The sequence below is a fragment of the Equus caballus genome, chromosome 3, assembly GCF_041296265.1.
Source record: "Equus caballus isolate H_3958 breed thoroughbred chromosome 3, TB-T2T, whole genome shotgun sequence".
Taxonomy (NCBI): domain Eukaryota; kingdom Metazoa; phylum Chordata; class Mammalia; order Perissodactyla; family Equidae; genus Equus; species Equus caballus.
The window spans coordinates 91,118,791-91,140,011 of NC_091686.1; the positions used below are offsets into that span (position 1 = coordinate 91,118,791).

Below are 21,221 nucleotides of genomic sequence, written 5' to 3' on the forward strand. Positions count from 1 at the left end.
GTTATTTCTAGCAATCAGGAATGAGCGGTTTTTCAGAAATGAGTTAATTGTGATACTCTTACCCACTATGGACAAACAGATAGAAAAATCTAAGAAAGGATGCACAGTAAACTATAGACTACATCACGCATTTTTCTTCTCTATATGAAAGACCGTTGTCGTTTCCTGTATGAATGACATATGTTGTCAACTTTGTTGACGGGTTGTTAATGGGATGGACACACACACATCACAGACATATATAAAATGGATTGCTCTTTAGAAAACAGAGGTTATCTCTGGAACTCCCTTTAGTTAACTAATGGTTATTTATAAATAAGGAGAACTGAACTTCATTTGAAGGCTCACCAGGAATTACAAAGATGATTGCTTATAAATCAAATACTGTCATGCTGCTGTGCACTGATTTTGAATAAAAACTGGCTCTGGCTTTATAGAAAACTGTACCTAAAATATTAATCATAAAAGAACTGCATTTTCTCTGGTTTCTGTTCACTAACTTTTAAAGCTGAATTTTCACTATTTCCTTGTTGTACTTACCCTTTTAATTTTGCTTCAGACTCATGTTCATCAAGCCAGAGGAAGCCTACTTTATACAGGGAGGTCCCGGACCTGGAAGGAATAAAGATGGCCAGTGACGACAGTCCCAAAAAGGCTGTATGCTCCTTTCTTACTTTTAAAAGACCATACATATAAATCATGACCATCACTGAAACAAACACATTATCCTGAGTGCTGCTCTACCCTGCCATGTTTCATGAACACTGGGAATACATTTTCTTTGTTCTAATCCCAGCCCCTGAATCAGGGCCAAGTAGAGTGGGTTCTTCATAAATATGCATTAACCGCCTGACTCAGTATTAATGTAGGACAGCGCTCTGATTAGCTAATGCTACCTGCAGGAGGCTGAGGAAATACCACAAACGGAGATAAGATGCTATTAGTAGATTTTATTATATTTTTTCCTGAGGCTTGGGAATAATCACTTATCTCTCTGGTCAAACCTCTCCAGATCTCTCCCTTCAGGATCTGAAAGCAGTTCACATAAAAGGCCTCCATGTAAGGCCCTCTTCTGTTGGGTGCTGGAGGAAGAGCACACGATGAGGGAAGAAGCAAACTGCTTCTAATTTAACGTATTCCTTTCTTGCCATTTAGGCAGCTCACCAGAAACGACAGAAAACCTTATATCCTAACTTAAAGATGAAATCAGCAATAAATTAAAAATGTTTTCATGACTTCTTAGTGTGGATCTCAGTATATAAAATAAAGGGTAAGGAGGTTATGACGATCTCTTGGATATGGAACTAATTAAAATTTAATATATTTATGGATTTTATACTAGGATCCTCCTTCCCTTTTTAGGTAATACTACTACACTCAACTTCCTGCAGGTTTTACTAAAAGCAAAATCCCAAAACAAAAAAGTCCTTTTTGAACACCTGGCCCAATAGTGATTTTACTGCAATTCCAGAGCTTTGTCAGGGTGCAGAGCACGCACTAGCGGGATGCACCGGACCCACGCGCAGGCCGACCCCAGATGCACGCAAGCACGACAGGCAGTAGGCGCACCAGCGCCCTGGAACCCCGGGCCTCAGAGCCTGTTGCTCGGGGGCCAGATAGGGAGCAAGTGCGGCTCCGCAAACGGAGGCTAGAATTCCACCCCGGCGGCAACCAAGGGGCGCCCTTCCACTGCTCAGGCGGGGATTTAACCCTCGGCGTCCCAGCCCCTTTCGCCCCTCCCCTGCGCACTCAGATCCAACTCCACTTTCCAGACCAAGGCCGACTCCATTGTTATTAAAAGCCAGAGGGTGGCGAGAGGGGATACGCAGGGATGCAGGAGCCAGAGCACCCATTCCTCTCCGGCCAAGACTTGGGAAAGTCCGAAAGGCGTTGAGGAAGGACTGGATAAGCCCCAGTCGCGGGGCCAAGGGAGGGCGCCCGAGGGAGATGGAGGCTGGGCGCTGATCCCACCTCCCCGCGCAGAGATGGTACGGTCCGAAGCCGGGCGGGCGGAGGAGGCTCCTCCGGGTCTCTCCCCGCCCGTCTCCCGCCTTCCTCGCCGCGCTGCCGCGGGAGCGAGCGCGCGCGCCCGCGACCCCTCCCCCGACGCCGGCGCCCGCGCTCCGCCCCTCGCCGATCGCTCCTCACCTCCACCGCTGCCGCCGCCTTTCTCGCCTCCTTCTGCTCCAGCCGGCGTGCGGGGGCCGCGCCCGGCCGCCGCGCTGTCCTGGGTGGGTGGCGCTGCCCGCGCGGCTGGCGGCTGAGCGCTCCCGCGAACCAGGTCTCCCGCCGGCGCGGCGCCGTGACAGGTGCAGAGTCCCGGCTGAGGACCCACCTGCGGCGGCCGCCGCGATGCCCACCATGCGGAGGACCGTGTCGGAGATCCGCTCCCGCGCGGAGGGTGAGTAGCCGCCGCAGCCCCGCGCGGGGCGCGGGCGGAGGTGGCTCGGAGCCAGCCTGGGGTCGGGCCATGCGTGTGTGAGTGTGTGTGTGTGTGTGTGTGTGCGTGCGCGCTTGCGTGTGCTGTGGAAGAGATGCCCGACCCACCACTTCCCCAGGGCAAGTCCGGCGGTCGAGCGTGAACCCTGGCGGACCCTTCTCCCTGCGCCGCCTGCAGTGCGCTCGCGGACCCCTTCCCAGCTCCAGCCCCGGCATTGGTGTCCTCAGCGGGAGCCCCAAGGCTTGCTTTGCACCGCAGCGTGACCATTCGGTCCCTGTCAACGAGCGCTCTCACGCTGCCCACCTCCCTCCCCACTAGCGCGCAAACCTCCCGTCTCCACTCAGTTTCCTCACTCCAGTGACCAGATCCCCAATCCGCCGCCCATCTTTTTGCAGCTCTCCCCCCACGTCCCCCCGAAGAGTGGGTTTGCCTTTCCCCGGCTGCAAGATCCTGTGATCCCCAGCCCCTTGCCTTCCGAGCGCGAGGAGCCTTAATTGGGGTTGGGTGCTCAGCGGATACTGTGCATTACAGTCTCTGCAGTTCTGCCTCCTGCAGTGGAGTCTCACCGGCTCTGGTCTGAGGTTTCGTTGTGGTTTTTTTTTTTTTTTTTTTTTGCCTTTTGTCTGGTCCCCGCACTTTGGCCAGCTGAGCTGACTTCTTCAGCGAGGTGGAAGCTGCTCCACCCAGGGCCAGCTGTTGAATGGCTACACTTATCAGCAATGAGCAACAGATGCCAAAGGGTAAAGGCAAGTAAGCTTTTGGAGGACCAAGACACTCTCTTCATCCTATCCGAGGAGCCCTCAGCATCCTGCCTAGCATGCTGCAGTCACTCCATTAATATTTCTTGATTTTGTTCATGGCAAAGCCACAATTGTACATATCTCGGGTATTATTTTCTTCTCTTTTATTCTCTCCCGTAAACCCATCCTTGAATCCCACAAAGGGTGGAATAACATGTTTTTTTGAGAACTAATCTATCTTGCCATCATCACTGATTCCCACCATTCCCCCATCCTGCCCTCTAATGTGAGGCAGGTGGTAAAGTGATTTTAGAATAAAAGATACAGAAGTTAGGAGCATAGGATTCTAGGGATTTGAGACAGTCCATTTTATTGTTTTTCCTCCTCAGAGTCCCCATGTTAAAGACAGGGGCACTGGCCTCTAATATCTGTGATTTCTGATCACAGCGCTTAGGAAATGCTAAATGAAACCGCTCTGGAGAGGCCACAAAAGAGTCAAAACTGACCCGTGTCCTACTTAGGAATTTATTACATACTTGTTGTTATTTGTAATATAATGGAAAAATATATAGGGCATTACAGTTTTAGATGCACATTTGAATAAATGATGGTGTTATTTTAAAATGTACACAGTAAAAAATGTATCTTTTGACACTTCTGAATGAAATGAATGAATTTTCTTAATCATCATTTGAGTGAGCCATACACGTAGTGCAAATACAGTGGTAACAGTTGGGATTGTTCTCTCAAATAATAGCGACTTATGGATTGTATATTGTGGGAAATGGGAAAAGAGAAAAGACCAGAAAACAATGCAAACCTGTGGCATGTGAGAGGATTTTATTAGTATTGAGAGACTACGTTATTGTTTTTGATTGGCATATGTATTTTTCAAAGCATTTTCACAAAGATTACCTTATGGAACCTTATGATGCTCCTGTTGATGAAGGTGGTCCCCTCTGATAGTTGAGGAAACTGTGGTACTTGTCCAAGGTCGAAGCTAGTTCAGTGACATGTTTGGATTAAGAATGCTGGGAAAACAAGGGCTGTTTCTTATTTAATCTTTGTATTCCCTTTGCATCCAGCACAGTGTCAGGGGCATAGTAGTGCTTGGTGAATGACCCTTCCCTCCCATATTGGTTGGTTTCAGTTTATTATGTGCTCAGCATTTTGCTCAGGACTGTGGTGAGGACAACATAAACAATGACTCTGTGGGCTGGCAATGTGGCTCATTGCCTGCTCTACCCACACTTTTCCTTCCGAAGGAATATTCTCCTCTGACAGCTCCCATTGCCTGAAGGGCCTTGTTCTGAACTGCAGCCTCCTTGGCTTCAGCTGATTGGGCCAGGATGAGCTCCTGACCCAAGGGCAGACAATCCATAGGTGCTCAGACACTTGTAACCTTGTGGTTTGGCTCAAAAAGATTCTCTCTTGTGATCATCTCTCTCATGGGAAGAGTTAAGCTTAGAGACTTAGAGTGAAAATTGAAGCAGAAAGGGGCAGAGGTGAACAGGCTGGTAGAGGATAGAATGGGTGTAATAGGTCATGCAAATGCTGCTGATAGAAGAAACTGTGAGTGAACAGAGGAAGATAGGAGAGAAAATGGATTGGAGGGAAGGAATGGGGCAGAGAGACACAAATGCTGAGAGAGGATGGCTAGACCTTGGATTACCTCCCTCCCTGACTTTCCTAGTCCCAGTCCTAAGTAGCATTAGAACAGGCTCTTTTTTCTTTGAAGTGACTTGAATGGATTTCTGATCCCTGCATGCAGGTTAGCCAGATGCATGGCTGTCCTATGTGCAAGTTTTTTACAACCAAATTGGGGCAAAAGGACTTACGTGAAATAAGGAATAAATAATTAAGAGGGGATGTTATTAATTGGACATTGTGCTCGCTGTGGGTGCTGTAAGTCCTGTGGAAGGTCAGGACATGACAGCATGAGGTCTACCAAGCAAACACTTCACTGAGGAAGGATTTGAGATGGCACTCACCGGTGTTCTCAAACTTTAAGGTGCACGCGGATCACTCAGGGATCTTGTTAGATGCAGATTCTAAATCAGTAGATCGGGGTGGGGCTGGAGTTGCGTTTCTGGCAAGCTCACAGGTAATGCTGGATGACGCGGCCCTGCAGGCCTGAGTAGCAAGGCTCTAAATGATGTTGCCATCTTTTTCAGTAGTCGGGAGGATATTAAAGGCAGAAAGTAACCAATTGAAAAAATGATGAAAGTGAACATGGCTTATTTGAGAGTTCTTAAGGAAATTGGCCAGAAGCAGAGGGAAACTTGGAAGGAGTAGGATGTCAATTTGGATAGATAAAGCACTGCTAGATTACAGAGCATTTTGAATGCCAAGAGTCAAATAGACATAGAATTGAATATTTGAAGAGGGTCTTAGAGTTCATTTAATCCAATTTCTCATTCAATCATGACGTCAATGTGTAATGTCTCTAACAGGGTCAGTTAGGAGCCAAAATGTTATAAGCAGAGTGACATTACCAAAAGAGTGTCTTAGAAAGATAAGTCTCGAAGTATGTTGCATAGTTCGGAGGGAATGGCACTGGCGGTAGACTCTATTGTAAAAAAAAAAGAAAAGTCTAAAAATGACAAAGGCCAGGATTATCAGTGAAATGGAGAGTGAGAATGAGAAGGTAAGAATCAGAGATGTTTCTGAGTAAATCATACTCATACAAGTACTGTTCCAGGTACTTAGGATACATCAGTTAACGGAACAGAAAAAGCTTTGCCCTGGAGGTGCTTACATTCTAGTGCGGCAAGAGACAGCAAACACAGTAAATTAGCAAATTATAGAATTCATTATGTAATAAGTGCTGTGGGAAGAATAAAGAGAAGGTGAGATGTGTGAGGATGGTGGATGGATTGCAGTTTAAATAGGTTGGTTAGGTTAGCCTTCAATAAAAAGTTGGAGATGAAGGAGTTAGCTTGGTGGAGATATGGGGGAAGAGTATTCCAGGCAGAGGGAACAGCCAGAGCAAAGGCCTCAAGGCAAGAGAGAGTCGGGTGTGAAAAAGGAACAGTGAGGGAGAGAATGGTAGGAAATGAAGTCACAAAGCTCACATCAGCGGACGTAGTGAATATAGGGCAGGAGACAGGTGGTAAAATAAAAGGAGATTCTCAAGCAGTAATTTCAAATTTTAATGTTTACAAGATCCTAGGTATCTCATTAAAACTGCAGTTTCCTGGGCTGACTCGTGACAATTCTGTTCAGTAGATCTTGGGTGGGACTGGGAGACTACATTTTTAATGAGCTTCCCGGGATATTCTGGTGCAGGTGAAACACACTTTGAGGAACTCTGCTTTACCCTGATTGATTGGGAAAATCTCTTAAAAGTTAAGGAAATTGGCGAGGATCAATAACAGAAAATATTAATTCAGATTTTAAAGTAATTGTGGAACATGCAAATGTTTTGAAGATACTTAGAAATTTGGAGGTTAGATGTGGGAAAAACCAAACTTGGGACTCTGAAGTTTCAGAGATAATAGTTGAAACTCTGATAGAAGATAAATTTGCCAGAAAGCAAGACTAGATAAAACAGAAGGCTAGGAATTCTAGATCTCTTCACTTCTACCCCCAGCTAAATCAAATGAGTCTCTGAACACAGCATTAATAATGCTAGAAACAGGGACTGAAATAATGGCGACTTATACAAAGCAGAGTTTTTCCTGACTCTTGTAAAACTAATATGGAGGAGGAAAAAAAACCCCAAAAAACAAAAGAAGCAAAACAAAACTAGTATGCACATAGTCAGTCCAGGTTGGCTATGCCCATTACATAAAGTAGTAAGGGATCTTGGCTCCTATGCCTTTCTGCTTCTCCATCCTGAGGGTATAACTTCCATAAAGTCATGACGTTGGTCCCTGGGGCTCCAGCCATCGTTTAGGAGTTCCAGGCAGGAAAAAATGGAAGAGTAAGAGATGAAAGGCTTTTCCTGGAAGTGTTGCACAAAGACTACTGCTTATTTTGCATTGTCTCCCATCTGCAAGGGAAGCTGGGAAATGGAGTGTTCTAGCCAGGCACATTACTCAGTGTCGTGTTACCAAAGGAAGAAGGGAGAATGGTTGTTGGGTAGGCAACTAATAGGCTCAGTCACCATCAGATACTCAGGTTGCCCACAGCTCCTGCTTGAATCAGAGAACTGTTGTAGAGCTCATAATTTACAAAATACTAAGTATTCAGTTGTTCAAAACTAAGGAAATGCACAAAAAATACATACCTGTCCAATGGTTTGCATTTTCTTCTGCTGAATATTATACTGCTAAAATGTAAAACATTCATTTGGTTATGTAAAACATTTTAAGTGATAAATTTAGGACTTGTTTTAGGGATTGTTTTCCTAAACTGGTCTGTATAAATGGCAACTTTAAAATGTTTCTAATTATATAGAATATTATGTTTCATTTACTTAAAAGATAGCAAAAGGATCACTGATGTAGTTTCTATATGAATTGTTAAAGCGAAAATTTTAGGAGGCTATTTCAGATGTCCAGGTAAAAGATGACTAAGACTCTTTGTTCTTTTACAAAGCATGTATTATGCACCTGCTGTCTGCCAGCTAATTGGGAGTTAGGACAAAAAGATCTGGTGAATGAAGGAGATTCTAAAAGAACATGAAGGAGGTCCCAAAAGAAACATGAAGAAGAGTTAAAAATCTCTAACTGACGTGGCACTATGAGAGAGGTGGTGTGTGAGCATAGTGATAATTGATTTAATATTTGAGAATCCCCAAACACATGTCATTTTACTTAGTGTAATTCTGGAGATATTTGGTATGGCAGAACTAAACTATTTTAGGTTTTCTAATCTATAGTACATCAGTCGTTTTTTTCATGATCTTGTCGCAAAAACAGAATTGAATCATATGCCTGCCTTACAGCCATAGGAAAGATTGTGTAGGTCAGAATATACCTTTGGAGTTAGCACAGTGTTTTCTTCCTGGGTCTCTATTCACGTAGTTTCATTACAATGTAAATGTTGTCAAGGCAACAGTTTCATTCTTCATTGTTCACTGAGCCCAAATCTTTCAATGCTCTTCTCTCTTAATAGGAAGCTCCCTAAAGGCAGGGATTTTTGTCTGTTTTGTTTACTGATGCATTGCACCCACTGAGGACATTGCCTGGCACATAGTAGGAGCTCAGATGTTGGTTGAATGGATAAATGAATCTTATGAGCTAGAGATGAGGTGAACTCGAGATGGCTTATAATCAGACCTACTTGATACCCTCCTACTGGAACCTGAGCACCACGAAGGGAACAATTTTGGTGTGATCTCTTCATTGCTGTATGCTCTACACTTAACAGCCTTGCCTGCCACAGAGTAACCTGCCGTGTTTGTCAGATGAATGGGTAACTCTGAACTTTGTTTTTAGTGGAAGAGCTTAACTTTGTTCTCTTGATTGTAGAAGTAACACTTGCTCAGTGGAAAAACTCACACTGCAAAAAGGTGTCAAGAAGACAGTGAAAATCACCCCAGTCTATGCCATCTAAATATAACCACTGTTAGCATTTTAGTATATATCCTTTCCAACTATTTTCCAGGAGAGGAGAAATATACTTATTTGTTAAGAAAAGTGAATCAGAGTCTACATTATTTTTAGTCTTTTTTCCCCACTCAGTATTTCATCCTCGCTTATCAAGTATAAATTTATGTAAACTCCATGAAGAATGAGATATTTAAATTTATTTTTTCTAATTTAATTGAAATATAATTGATAACTAACATTGTATTAGTTTAAGGTGTGCTACGTAATGATTTGATACATGTATATATTGCAAAATGATTACCACAATAAGTTTAGTTAATATCTATCACTTCATGTAGTTAGAAATGTTTTTCTTGTGATAAGAACTTTTAAGATCTCCTCTTGGAAGCTTTAAAATATACCATATGGTATTTTTAACTATAGTCACCATGCTGTACATTACAGCCCCAGGACTTATTCATCTTATAACTGGAAAGTTTGTACCTCTTGACCACCTTCACCCATGGGAAGGGATTTTTGTCTACTGTCACTACTTATGTCTTCAGTGTCTGGAGCAGTGCCTGACACTTAGTAGGGCTTCGGTAATTATTTGTTGAATTCATAGATCATTAATTTTTTGGCAGCTTAGCATTTTTTTTGTTAGTATATAATAATTTACTAAGGAATCCTTTATAGGTGGGCGTATGGGTCATTTCAGGTTTTTTTTTAAAAAAACCAAATCACTCTGGAATAACATCTTTGTACACTTTTCTAATTATTTCTTTGTAAAATGTCCCAAGAAAAGGGATTTCTGGGTCAAAAGTATATACCTTTTAAATGAATGCTTATACATATTTCAAAATTGCCAGAAAGATGATCCGAGTTTACACGTCCACTGAGAGTGAACAAGGTGCTCTTTTCTCTACCCCTGCCGCAGCGCTGGAGAGCCTTCTTTTTCATCCTCATGAAGGGACAATGAAAAAAAGAAACTTTAGGTTTACATGACTTTACTTATTAGATTGAACACATTTTGGTAAGTTTAGTGATGATTTTTTTTCTGGGTTGTTTATTCATGTCCCCTTATGAAGTTTGTTTGGTGTTGAATTTTAAGTGCTTCCCATATTTTGATGATATTAACTCTTTTCTGTTTAAAGTTTATCTTTTAACTTTCTTATAGTGTTTTCTCATGCACATGCATTTTTATTAAATATAATCTTTCAGTTTTTTCCTTAAAATGTCTTCTTTAATGTCATTTCTTGTTTGAAGAAAATGATCATTCTTCACTTACATTTTTCTTCTAGTACTTTTAGGTTTCATTTTAAACAGTTAAATGTGCAATTCCCGTGGGATTTATTTTGTTGTGAGATCTGAGGTAGGGGCCTAATTTTATTTTTTCTCAAATCATTATCCACCTGACATGATAACCATATATTTTATTAGTTGATCCTTCCCGTACTGGTTTGAGGTGCTTTTTTTTATACTGAATGTACATATACCGTTGAGTCATGACTGGAGTCCGTCTTCTCCCTCTTTTCTCCCTTCCCCCTCTATTTTGGTCTGTCTCTTTTGGCCCCTGTTATCAAATTCCTCTATTGCAACTAATAAAACATATCCTCATGACATTTCTACTCTAACTGCTCTTTTCCCTAATTTTTTTCTTGTTATTTTCATCTTTATTTTTCCACTTGAACCAGCAAATGCATCATTGAATCATTATGTTTATAAATTTATATTGAGAGAATTGACATCTTTCATATATTGAGTCACTGAAGCCTAGTTTTCATATGTTGAGTCATTGAAGCCAATGAATAGGTATTTCTTTCATGTGCTGGAGAGAGTTTTCTTAAAATAAATGTTGCCCATTTTAATGATTTGTTCCTAGATGATTTATATTTTATGAAGATATTTTGAATGAGATCCTTTCTAAAATTATGTGTTCTTGTTTGTGACTGTGAGCACATATAAGGTGGAAGCTATTGATTTTGAAACTGACCATCATTCTGAATTATTTCCTTTTAAAGAGTTTTTTAGTTGATTTTCATCTCCATCAGTTTTAAAATTATATCATATGTCATAAAACAAAGTATTTTTAAATGAAGTTTTCAATTAGTTAGACTTGACTAGGTGTATTTTGGGTATACTATTGTTTCAGAAAGATTGGTTCATTTTTATCTGCTGAACTTTTGTAGACTCTGCTGAAATACAAGTACAAACTTACTATTAAGGTTTCATACAGTAGCCCTTACATAATAGCAGGGATATTACTCTTTTTTATCCTTTCCGCTAGCAGAAGAGATCAGAATTTAGACCAACCTGGATTTAACTAATGATTCCATGGAATCTACTTATATCAAATTGGCATTCATTTCTTAATGCTAAGAGAAATAAAATGTGAGCCACAAATACTAGACATGTGTGTAGTTTTAAATATTCTAATAGCCACATTTAAAAATAAAAAGAAACAGATGAAATTAATTTTTATATTTTCCTTAACCCAATATATACAAAATATTGTTTCATCATGTTATCAATATAAAAATTAATAATGAGATAGTTTGCATTCTTTTTTTGTACTAGGTTTTCGGGATCTACTGTATACTTTATATTTACAGTACATCTCAATTTGCACTAGTCCCATTTCATGTGCTCAGTTACTGCATGTGGCTAGTGGCTGCCATACTGGACAGCGCAGCTGTAGATTATACCTCTAGCAGGGGCTTACATATTAGGATTTACTGGAATTTTCCAGAATATAAAATTTTACAGTGGAAATCATGGCTTAAAGTAAGCTTATTAAAAATACACATATGGGTATACTCTGCTCTTAAATAGAGATTTAAGCCTTCAACTTCCTTCCTTACAACAGAAGGTCTCATAAAACCTTACACATTATGTTAGTACTTACATAATACTGCTTTTGACATGGCCCCTGTGGCAATTTAGAGGTTTTATGTAAGTACATATGGCATCTTTTGAAGCCTGTTGTTTTGTTCCCATTAAAAAAAAAATCTCTTTTTAATAGATTTGATAAGCAAAAGCCATGCTGCCCTACTTTCCTGTAAGTTTTCATTTAAATGTTAACATGAAATATATGTACATAGATAGTATCTTTGAGTAGTATGCTTTTATATGCAATCTTCCCATCGCTTTTATTGATCTAAGGGGACTATAGAACTTGGCTTCATGGGTCGTTGCACAGCTAATTGGGCAAAGGGAAGTGTCTGTTTTAAATTAAGGCTCTGTTCCTTGTTTTGTGTGAGCCTGTCTTTGAAGATGACTGATCTTGATCCATCTGGGGCCGTGCATAATGAGATTGGGTTAGTCAGGTGACAGTTTAGGCGGAGACTATTAATAAGAAGGTCAAAGCCAGCCTAGGGTCTAGACCAGGAAACCACTTTAGTGGGTCAGGCCTATTTAGAATACAAGGTTGGCTGTCGTGAGTGAAGCAAGCAAACAGTGGTATGCAAGGGTAATCAGAGAGAGAGTTTGTTCCAACACCAATTTAGAATCGTTGAGCTTCTGTAATTGGCTCAGGTCCCTGTGGCTGACTCTGGTCTTAAAGGAAAGGCAACTTGGTGTAAAAGAAATCTCCTCCAGCATCTGCAGTCCATCTTTTCCCCTCATCCTTCCCTCACCCTCATGTAGATTTTGCCCTGTCCCAGCCATCAAAACCTTAGAGGTAGGAGATATTTAAAGAGCTCTGACTTAGCCCTCTAAGGATGTGGCATAAATCACCCTGAGTCCCTGTCACAGCAACTCATAGAGCTCCAGAACTAGAGGCCCTGCCTTGCTCTGGGAGAGGAGACCCTGGTCCCTGACCCAGCTTGGACTCAGGGCTCTGCGCTTGTGAGCAGTTCTGATGCCAAACCAGGCCTGCCAAGGGTTCTGATTATCGTTTGCTTTCACTCTCCCGACTGTTGCTCTTGGCCAGCTCATCTGGACAAACTCGTTGCCCCATGTTAGAGCTCTTTGGTTCTGAGTGCCCCTGTTGTCCAAGACCATTTTTCCTGGATCCCTTGCTCTGCCACTGTGTTGTCATCCTAACTGCTGTGAGTAGTTAACCCTTTCTAGTTCCCTTCTAGTCCGTCTCGTTCCACTTAAAAAAATAAAAACCAACAAAAAACCCAGGCATGTTCTGTCTCTGACCAAAGAAATCAAACAGATCTCTCTGTATAGGTTTTACCCAAAATTTGATGTGCTGATCTATACTTTAAGCTTAAGTTGGGTTCAATCCACCATCAGTGCCAGAATGGTTGTGAGAAATGTTCTCAGGTGGACTTACTCAACTTTTGTAACTTTCACAGTTGTGAGTAATGGTTAGAGAAATGACCTGAGGAAGAATTACTCTGTCTGCCATCTTTAGTAAAAGTGTGTCCAGTGTGGTCAGAGCAGTGGGAGACGTGTGTAATGCGAACTGTCTTATAGCTACATTGTATACCTCAGTGGTGCTCAGGCCTGGCTGCACAGTGAATCAAATAGGGAGCTTGTAAATGATGCTGATGTCCAGCCCATCACAGACCAGTGGAATCAGTCAGTCTGATCCATTGGGCATACGGACCAAGCGTTGACATTACATCTCCCAGGTAATTCTGATTGGCAGCAATGTTGAAAAACACCGGTGTAGATCCTTGAATTTACTTGCTTGTAGGGAGGATGGGGAATAGATTGTATAAAGCCTTGTAGGTTGCCAGCCAAGAAACCAAGAAAGTATGGATATTTTTGGTAAATTTTTTGTCTATTGCCCGGGTACTTAATAGATCTAATTATGCTTCTCTTAATTTCCCCTCTCGGAAATGATAAGGTTTATATAATGATACTCAGTTATTAGGTTTTGAAGACTTTCTTTAAAATTCTGAATTAAACATTCAGTTCAACCAAGTGAAAAGTAAACACATGTAGTTTATTTTTAGCTGATGCTGTATCTACACTGGGAGCTTCATGAATATGAGCTTTTCTGCAGTGTCATTACTAGTTTTTGCTAACCTACTTACTTTTAGTATGTTGGAGTAATTAATCTCTTTATTCATCCTATATTTGTAGCCTACATATGTGGTCATTTTCACCAGGAAGAAATACCTTAACAACTTGGTGAAAGTCTGAAACTTCTGTGGCAACTTTATTTTCAAGAGGTTTATTTTCTTTAGTTTACAATTATTGATTTATCCCACTGTGATGTTAAATAGTCTTTTACAGGTTAATGCACAGAAAATGAAAACTTACCACAAGCCCTAATTTACCTGCCTTCCCTGATTGCTGAGATGAAGCCCATTTTTTGAGACTGTTAATTTACCTAGTGTGATTTCTCCGTGGATGGGTGCTGGGTTTCTAGCTTCAGGATGCAATGATTATTTCCACCTCTGAGGATCAGAAAACGAGCCCACAGTGCCTTAGAGCGAGTGCATTGTGTCTAACCTTTGTGTGATTATTTTTGATTTTTAGTTCTCTTCTCTCCTTATTGTATCTGCATTTAGACTTGACTCTTTTAGATGCTATTGTGACTTGTACTCGACAGATGGGAATCCTTTTAAAAAGCCAGAATTTGACCTAGGAGGGGAGGGAAAATTCTGAATCGTTGGCTCAGTTTAACCCCGGATGGCTACTGATTCTTGTCTTTTTGTTTAAAGTTCATTGAAAGAATTATTACACAGTTGGCCTTTTGGTGACTTCCAAGTGAATATAATTAGCAAAGGAGAACAAAGCTTTCTTAATTTCCCCAGGTGTCGAGTTGAATTTACCTCGATCCTATTAAGAGACGTTCCCTGTGGAATTTATCCTTATGGTTGGTGAACTGCTCCCCTATGTGTTTTAATTTTAACTAAGTCTGAACACCAAGATCTTCAGTCTGAATTAACAGTTTTCTTTATAAGATGACCGACACTTTTTCATATATTCAGCTGGAATTGTCCTTTTGTTTTTTTAATTCCATGGACACAAACTAATAGAATCACCATCTTAACTGTTAACACTTCACGTGTCTTTATTGTCTTTGGTACTAGACTATTTGACATAGTAGCCACTGAAAAAGTAGAGTGCATTTGTTTTGTGACACAACAACAAAAGTTGAAACTATAACTCATTTAGTGCTATCCCCACTTTCCTCAGCATCTTAAGTTAACGCCCTATAAATAATTAAGAGAAAATGAAATGAGGCACTTGGAGCTCCCAATAGGCCCAGAGTAATATCTGACTTCTGGCTCTTCAAAGATGCGTGGCCTTGGACAAATCATGTAACATCTCTCAGACTCCTTTGGCAAAATGGTAACGATACCTACCAGTAAATCATCTGCCTTTTGGCTAGAGAGTAGACCAGTGCTGGCTGCACGTTGGAATCTCCTGAGGAGCTTTAAACTCGCTGATCCCTAGAGATTCTGGTTTCGTCTTGGGAATAGGAGTTGAAAGAAGGAGAAAAATAGTGGCTTGGACTAGTAAGTGTCAGTGGAGGTGATGACACGTGGTCAGATTCAGGATATAGTTTGAAGGTAGAGCTAACAGATTTGTTAATGGATAGGACATGGAGTGGTAAAGAGAAAAAGGAGTCAAAAATGACTAAAGTTTTGGGCCCTGAGCCCGAAATCATGGTGCCATTTCCTAAGAAAACACTGGGATGAGGACTGAAAACCTCCCTGCATCTTAGAAAAGAGTGGGAAAAGCCACATGTGCCAAAATATGTATATTTGCATACATTTCTTTTTTTCTCTTAGAAAGTATTGCTTTATTCTAAAATCAAGATTTCTGTCCTCTACTTCTTCCATCTTCTTTTCTCTGGATATTCTTTAGAACCTCAGTAAACATAACTATTAGTGTCTTACCTGTTCCTCGTTGCTATGGATCATAGACATGTAGGGACTTCATGGGTTTAATCTGTTTGGGATTGATAATTTCTATTGCCAGGACTTTTCACTCCATGATTAGTTGATGAGAGCAGTTTCTCATGTCATCATCGTGTTCTTTTGACTCTTGAGGTGCTCCAAACTGTAGGGACATCCTTCAGAGTGGAGAAATTAAATGAAAGCACTTGCTGTAACGTAGGTGCTAAACAAATGTTACTTGACTCTGCGTCTGGTGAGTGATTGGGATAATCAAGCTGTTCAGATTTTGGAAGCTGAACTTTTAACATGCTGGAGTGGTTTTGAAATGTCATGGAGTTTTCTTATTATTGTGTATAGGCCCGTTGCACTTTACTCAATGATGGCTACAGGTATTCCAGCAGATCTAAGGGGCTGATTTCATGATTCTAATTAGTGATGGTAGTATGTGGAGGCACAAGCATTGCATTAAGAGGTTCTTTCTTCACTGGGTGATTTTTATTTATGGCATTAGAAGATTTGTGAAGCATCTGTTCAATCTATCCTCTCATTGTTCTTGTTCACCTATGAGTTGGGTAGAGCTGATGGCAATCTCACACATGTGTAGGTGTCATTGCTTCAATGTCACCGAGCACTGTGCTGGGTCTTTTAAGTCTTTGCAGCCCACCAGCTGTCATTCACACATCCTGGTTTAATCTGCTTAGTGGAGGTTTCTGTCTTTTTTTTTTTTTTTCAGCCACATCCTGACAAACTGAAGGATGCCAGACCTGCCTTACTTGCTTTTGTGCAAGTGCCACCTAGATCTTTGAGTCTGTCTTGTCTACCCAGTCTCAGGGGGTTTTTTAATACTCCCCACAGTGCTGATGGCAGACAAGCCATCCCAGGGCCACACCCATTCTCAAGGCTGTGTCGGGATGTGGTGGAGTTCTCTAGTGCTTCTTTATGGATTTCTTATTTTTCTAACCTTGTTCAGTGGAATCATTGGCTATTTTACATGCCAGATTATGACAGTGCTTGTCTTCAATAGATAGACGAGTGTGTCACACCTTTCTTTATCCCGGATAGTGTCTGGTTCCATAGAGTAAAAAGCTCTTCTTGCTTTTGGGCCATTTATATTGCTGTGTGTGCTACACTGACTTCTCTGCCAAAGTCATAGTTAGTAGGTAGGCTTTAGTTTCCTCACTGGGTGTTCTCAGTGTCTGATTGTTAAGGCTTTGTTTAAAAAAAAAATAAAGATGAATTGTTTTTTCTCTCTTGTAAAGTCACAGTGGAGGGAAGAAGCAGGTGCTTGTCAAACTCCACTGACTCATTCTGAGAATAATACGGTAGAAAAATGATGTTATTTGGAACTTTCTGCTGCTTTTAATAAAAGGAGGGCTAGTCTGTTGGAACCAGTCATGTTTCCACCTGTTTTTAAAATGCATAAATAGCTCTAAAAATGAAAGTTGTGATAATTCAGATAACTTTCCTGGTTGCTTTTTTGTATTTTTTCCAGTACATTTTAAGGGCTGGCTCATGGAGAACTATCATTCAGTTGTATCTTCCTGTGTGTGCAGTGCTACTGAAGTCTGTGGGGTTAACTATCCTGCAAGCATTTTTATCTACTAATTTATCAACTAAAGTTCTTTTCCATATACAAAGCGGTGAAAACTTGCTCATACATTCGTTCTATATTAGTGGTTCTCTGATGACTTCATAATTGTCTTTTTAAAAAAATCTTCTTAAAAGGGTACGATCGTGGGATTCTAGAGTTGGAAGAAACCTAGAAGTGATATAGTGCCACACTATCCCTGCTATAGCCTGCATACCTCTCAGTGGTGGGAATCCTGCCCACTTTTGAGGCAGCCCATTCCATTCTCTCACAGCTCTAGATCTTTGCAAGTTATTTCTTGCTAAGAAAGCAATGAAACCATTTATTCGCTCCACGTTTTGCTAGGCCAGTTGTCCCCCATGTTGTATTTGCGCAGTTGATTTTTTTAGGCCTTAGTAGGGGACCTTCAGTTTTTTCAACCTCTTGAAACCTTCCTGAATTCTGATTTTTTTCATGTCATCTGTGCATTTATTAATTGTACCATGTGTGTCCTTATCCTCTCATTGGAACCCCAGCAGTCTGGCTTCAGAGCCCTCATCACCTTAGGCTTTGACTTTAACTGTCCAAAAGATCCTCTTGGATCCCAGCAGAGCCTCGTGTGACTCGGTTGTTGAGGTCTCTTCCTCTGCCCAGTGTTACCTTGGTTCTTTTCTCTGTACGTCTTTTCCATTCTCCTTTTAATACCTGTGGCAAGCATGTGGCTTCAGGGTGCTGTGCTGCGCCCCCCGACCCCCAGCCCGACTCTCCGTCACAGTACCTGCTGAGTGCTGAGTCTCTTGCCTCTGCCTCTGTCTCTGGATCACAAGTCTGCATCCCCAGAAGGGAATCCACTTGGCCTGGCTGGTCAGATGCCCCATGTTGACCCAGACACCCAGGCCCGGGGTACTAGGCCAGGAGAGGGGAAGAGGGACAGGAGTTGAGAGTGTACCCCAGGGTAGGCTCCTTCAGAAGGGCTTGCGGGCAGCGGGGAACCAAAGGAGTGCTCCAATTCCAGCCCCCTCTGTGGATGTTTGTCAGATGGTTGTGAGTCTGCATTGTTACATAATCTTAGAATTGTGGGTCTCGATTTTATAAGAATAGGGCCTAGCTTGAAATCCTTGTTGAAATCCAATGCTGAGGGCTGTATTTGAAAAAAGAGAAGGAAAGAAAGTCTGTGAAAGCTTTCTGTGCCCAGTGGTCAACACCTACCTCCCTTTTCATCATCTACACTTGAGTTTCCACTGGCATTGACCTCAAACTCATTGACCAATAACATTATTGTTCAGGCTTAGTAATGTAAAGGACCTTTTTTAAAGGTGAAAATTTCCTTTTTAATCTCTGAGTGTACATCCTGTGTATGAGAAACACGACTTTCAAAACAGTGAAGTCCTACTCAGTGTTAACTGAATTCTTGATACAAAAGGGAAATGTTCTTTTTAACCTCTGAATTAATTATTTAAAATTTTTTTTTTTACCATAGAAGGTGTAGTTCCCATTATATAAATCAGTGAACTCTGCGAGCACGTCTGTGGACCGCTATTTTCATTAACAGTAGTTTATAATGTACAGGATGCATCTTCTTTCCTTTTTAGAACACTGGGGCAGTAGTTCCTGCATCTTTGGAACCTCTTTCCTTCATTATAGTTCTATGATAAGTGACAGTTTACTTAACTATTCTGCAGGTTCTCACAGTTCTGTAGGTCTAAAAATTATATATATATATATATATATGCTACAAGATATGAAATCATTTAGAGCAGCCACGTGCTAGCTTTTCTTTTTGTGGTTGTTGATAATCTCCTACCTTCTCTTTTGCTGTAGTTCCTCCAACTAATGTTTGTTCTAATCTTTCTAGTCTTAAGATGATTATCCCTGATAGAGGATGGAGTGACCTAGGAGAAGTAGGAGTTGAGAAGTTCTGCTTTTTATTTTATTATCTGTTAACATTACACCATCTATTGCAGGCAACAGACCTATTTCATCAATTCCTTGCATTCCAAATGGAAGGAAGAAAACATTTCGGTAGTCTCTAACATTTTTGAAAACACCTTTCTTCTATTCTCAGATGTCTGTGCATCTGTTATTTGTATTGAACGTGTGAGCCAATTTCCAATGTTTCCCATGGTCTTTTTTTATCTTCTTGTACTTGTTACGGTCTTCCTGTGCAACAGCAGTGGTCTCTTTGAATATGCCTCCTATTTCCTCCTTGTTAGGACCTTTCACAATTAGTCAGTGTGTTGCTTTAGATAGCCTTCTGGACTTCTGCCATTTCGGGTCTTGATGATAACTTGAAATGTGTCCTCCCGAATTCTGGAAGATATGTCTAGCTTAGCCAGATGTTCCCCTCTTTGAGTGTCAGAAGTTCCTTGGTACAGTTATGTTTTCTATGAGTATCATTACTACTTTATCACTTTTGCATTGATTAGAATCCAATCCAGTTCCTCATCTTGTTTCCTGTATCTTCCCAGAGATAAATTTGATGCCTAGACAAGTCAACGATGCTTTTAGTTAATTGAGACTTTCAGGAGATACCTGGTACATATCTGGTAGTTGAAAGCCCTCATTGCTAGTGCAGTCTGTTTCTGTGCCAATTTTTAAATCTATATTGGGAACATGCTATTTATTTCTTCTATCTGACCAAGTGATCTATGGGATATTCCCAAGGCAATATCATTAATTTCCTTTCATCTTTCATTAGTCTTCTTCCTCTTCCTGTTAAGCATGATTTGGCATTAATAAATGTTTTATTTTTATTTCCTGTAACTCAGCATGCCCAAGATGATTATTTTCCTGGGTTAATAGCCAAGGCTGGCAGCCAAGGAAGTTGAGTGCTTCCTATGTGTGAGGCCCAACACTAGACATGCCATAGATTTTCATGTAATGCTGCTCAAGGATGGCCTTTCCTCTGAATGTCAGGAATGCTTTTTCCAGTGTCTACCACTTACAATTCATAGTACTACTTTTGGAGTTTGCTGCAATTCAGCATGAGTTCAGGAAGTGTTAAGCCACTGTTTTTTTTTTTTTCCTGTTTTAGACAAGAAATGTTGTTTTCACACTTTATTTTCAGATCAGTGCCCACAGAGACACTTAAAGATATCATTACCATTTATGGTAATGACGAGTCCTGATAGGAAAATATATTAGCGCGGGTATCAGGATAGGGACAAGACTATTAAGTATGAGAAATTTTTTCATGCCTGATATTAAAATGGAAAATTTAGTAAACATTTATTACATGCAAGAGACTTCTTTGAAGTGTTATGTACTTCCGTATTAGAGTAACCTACCTGATAGATGCTTACATGTACTCTTATGTCTGTCTTGTCCTCAGTGCATAAGTTAGGTACATCTGTAACATCTGTTACTAATTATTCTCAGTTGCTATATACCTATGTGTATAGGTCAAAAGATTACTATTGGAGTGGTCAAAAGTGGTCAAAACCACTATATGTTTAAAACTTTGGAGGTGACATTTCAAGGAAGAATGATCAGGGAGGGCGCTGTGATATCTAAGCATCTAACAAGGTCATGAGGGTAGGAGAGGGTCGTGGTTGGAAAAAATGTGTTGAGGTAGAATAGGGCCCAGTAGAGGAGAAACAGAGTTAGAGGGAGAGGTCAGGGCAAGCTTAATTGGTGAATGAATGAATGCATCCATGAATGTTAAAGCTTTAGAGCTGGGCTGGACTTTATCAGTTTCCAAATATTGGCCTGGTTCTGGTACTCACTGGCTCTCTGACCACGAGCAGTTCTCCATATGAGAAGGAAAGTTCCCTTCTCCTCATCACTCAATAATTCTTTTAAAAAAATTGAACTCTTTTGTAAGATGAAAAGCAACCAGTTTTTTGAAGTAGATAACCATGTTTTACATCATCAGGGTAAGTGGATATTCTTTGTTCCAACCTTCATTATAACTTAGATACATCACATTTGCAGAAAAAGAGGGTAAAGGAGAGGAAGCTAGGGATGTGGAAATCTTTTTGGCTGTTGTGCAATTTCCTTAGGGTGACAAGCCGGTTATCCCAGAAAATGCTGGACTCAGGGCTTGGTCAGGGCATCTGCTCATGTCGGAGCAGATGTGATCTAGCAAGTAGGGCCTGTTGGGGAAGGTTCTAGGCAGCCTAGTGATTTTTTTGGGCAGGGTAGTTGCATTGTGGTTCTAGGTCATCATTCCAAGCAAAGCAGAAAAGC

General features: G+C 41.0%; 1 protein-coding gene across 8 annotated transcripts in view; it reads left to right on the plus strand.

Annotated features, from left to right (window-relative positions):
- Positions 1 to 2,156: 2,156 nt before the first annotated feature.
- Positions 2,157 to 21,221, plus strand: part of ATP8A1 (ATPase phospholipid transporting 8A1) — a 221,092-nt gene continuing 202,027 nt past the window's right edge. For 4 of the 8 annotated variants that reach the window (XM_070263876.1, XM_070263877.1, XM_070263874.1 and 1 more), the window contains exon 1: positions 2,263 to 2,401. Coding sequence is in view for 4 of the 8 variants with exons in the window: in XM_023638157.2 (XP_023493925.2) it covers positions 2,353 to 2,401 (49 nt within the window). In the remaining 4 variants the exon portion in view is untranslated. Of the gene's footprint in view, positions 2,402 to 21,221 lie in introns of all 8 variants that reach the window. The other 4 variants (XM_023638156.2, XM_070263871.1, XM_023638157.2 and 1 more) reach the window with 3 other exon arrangements.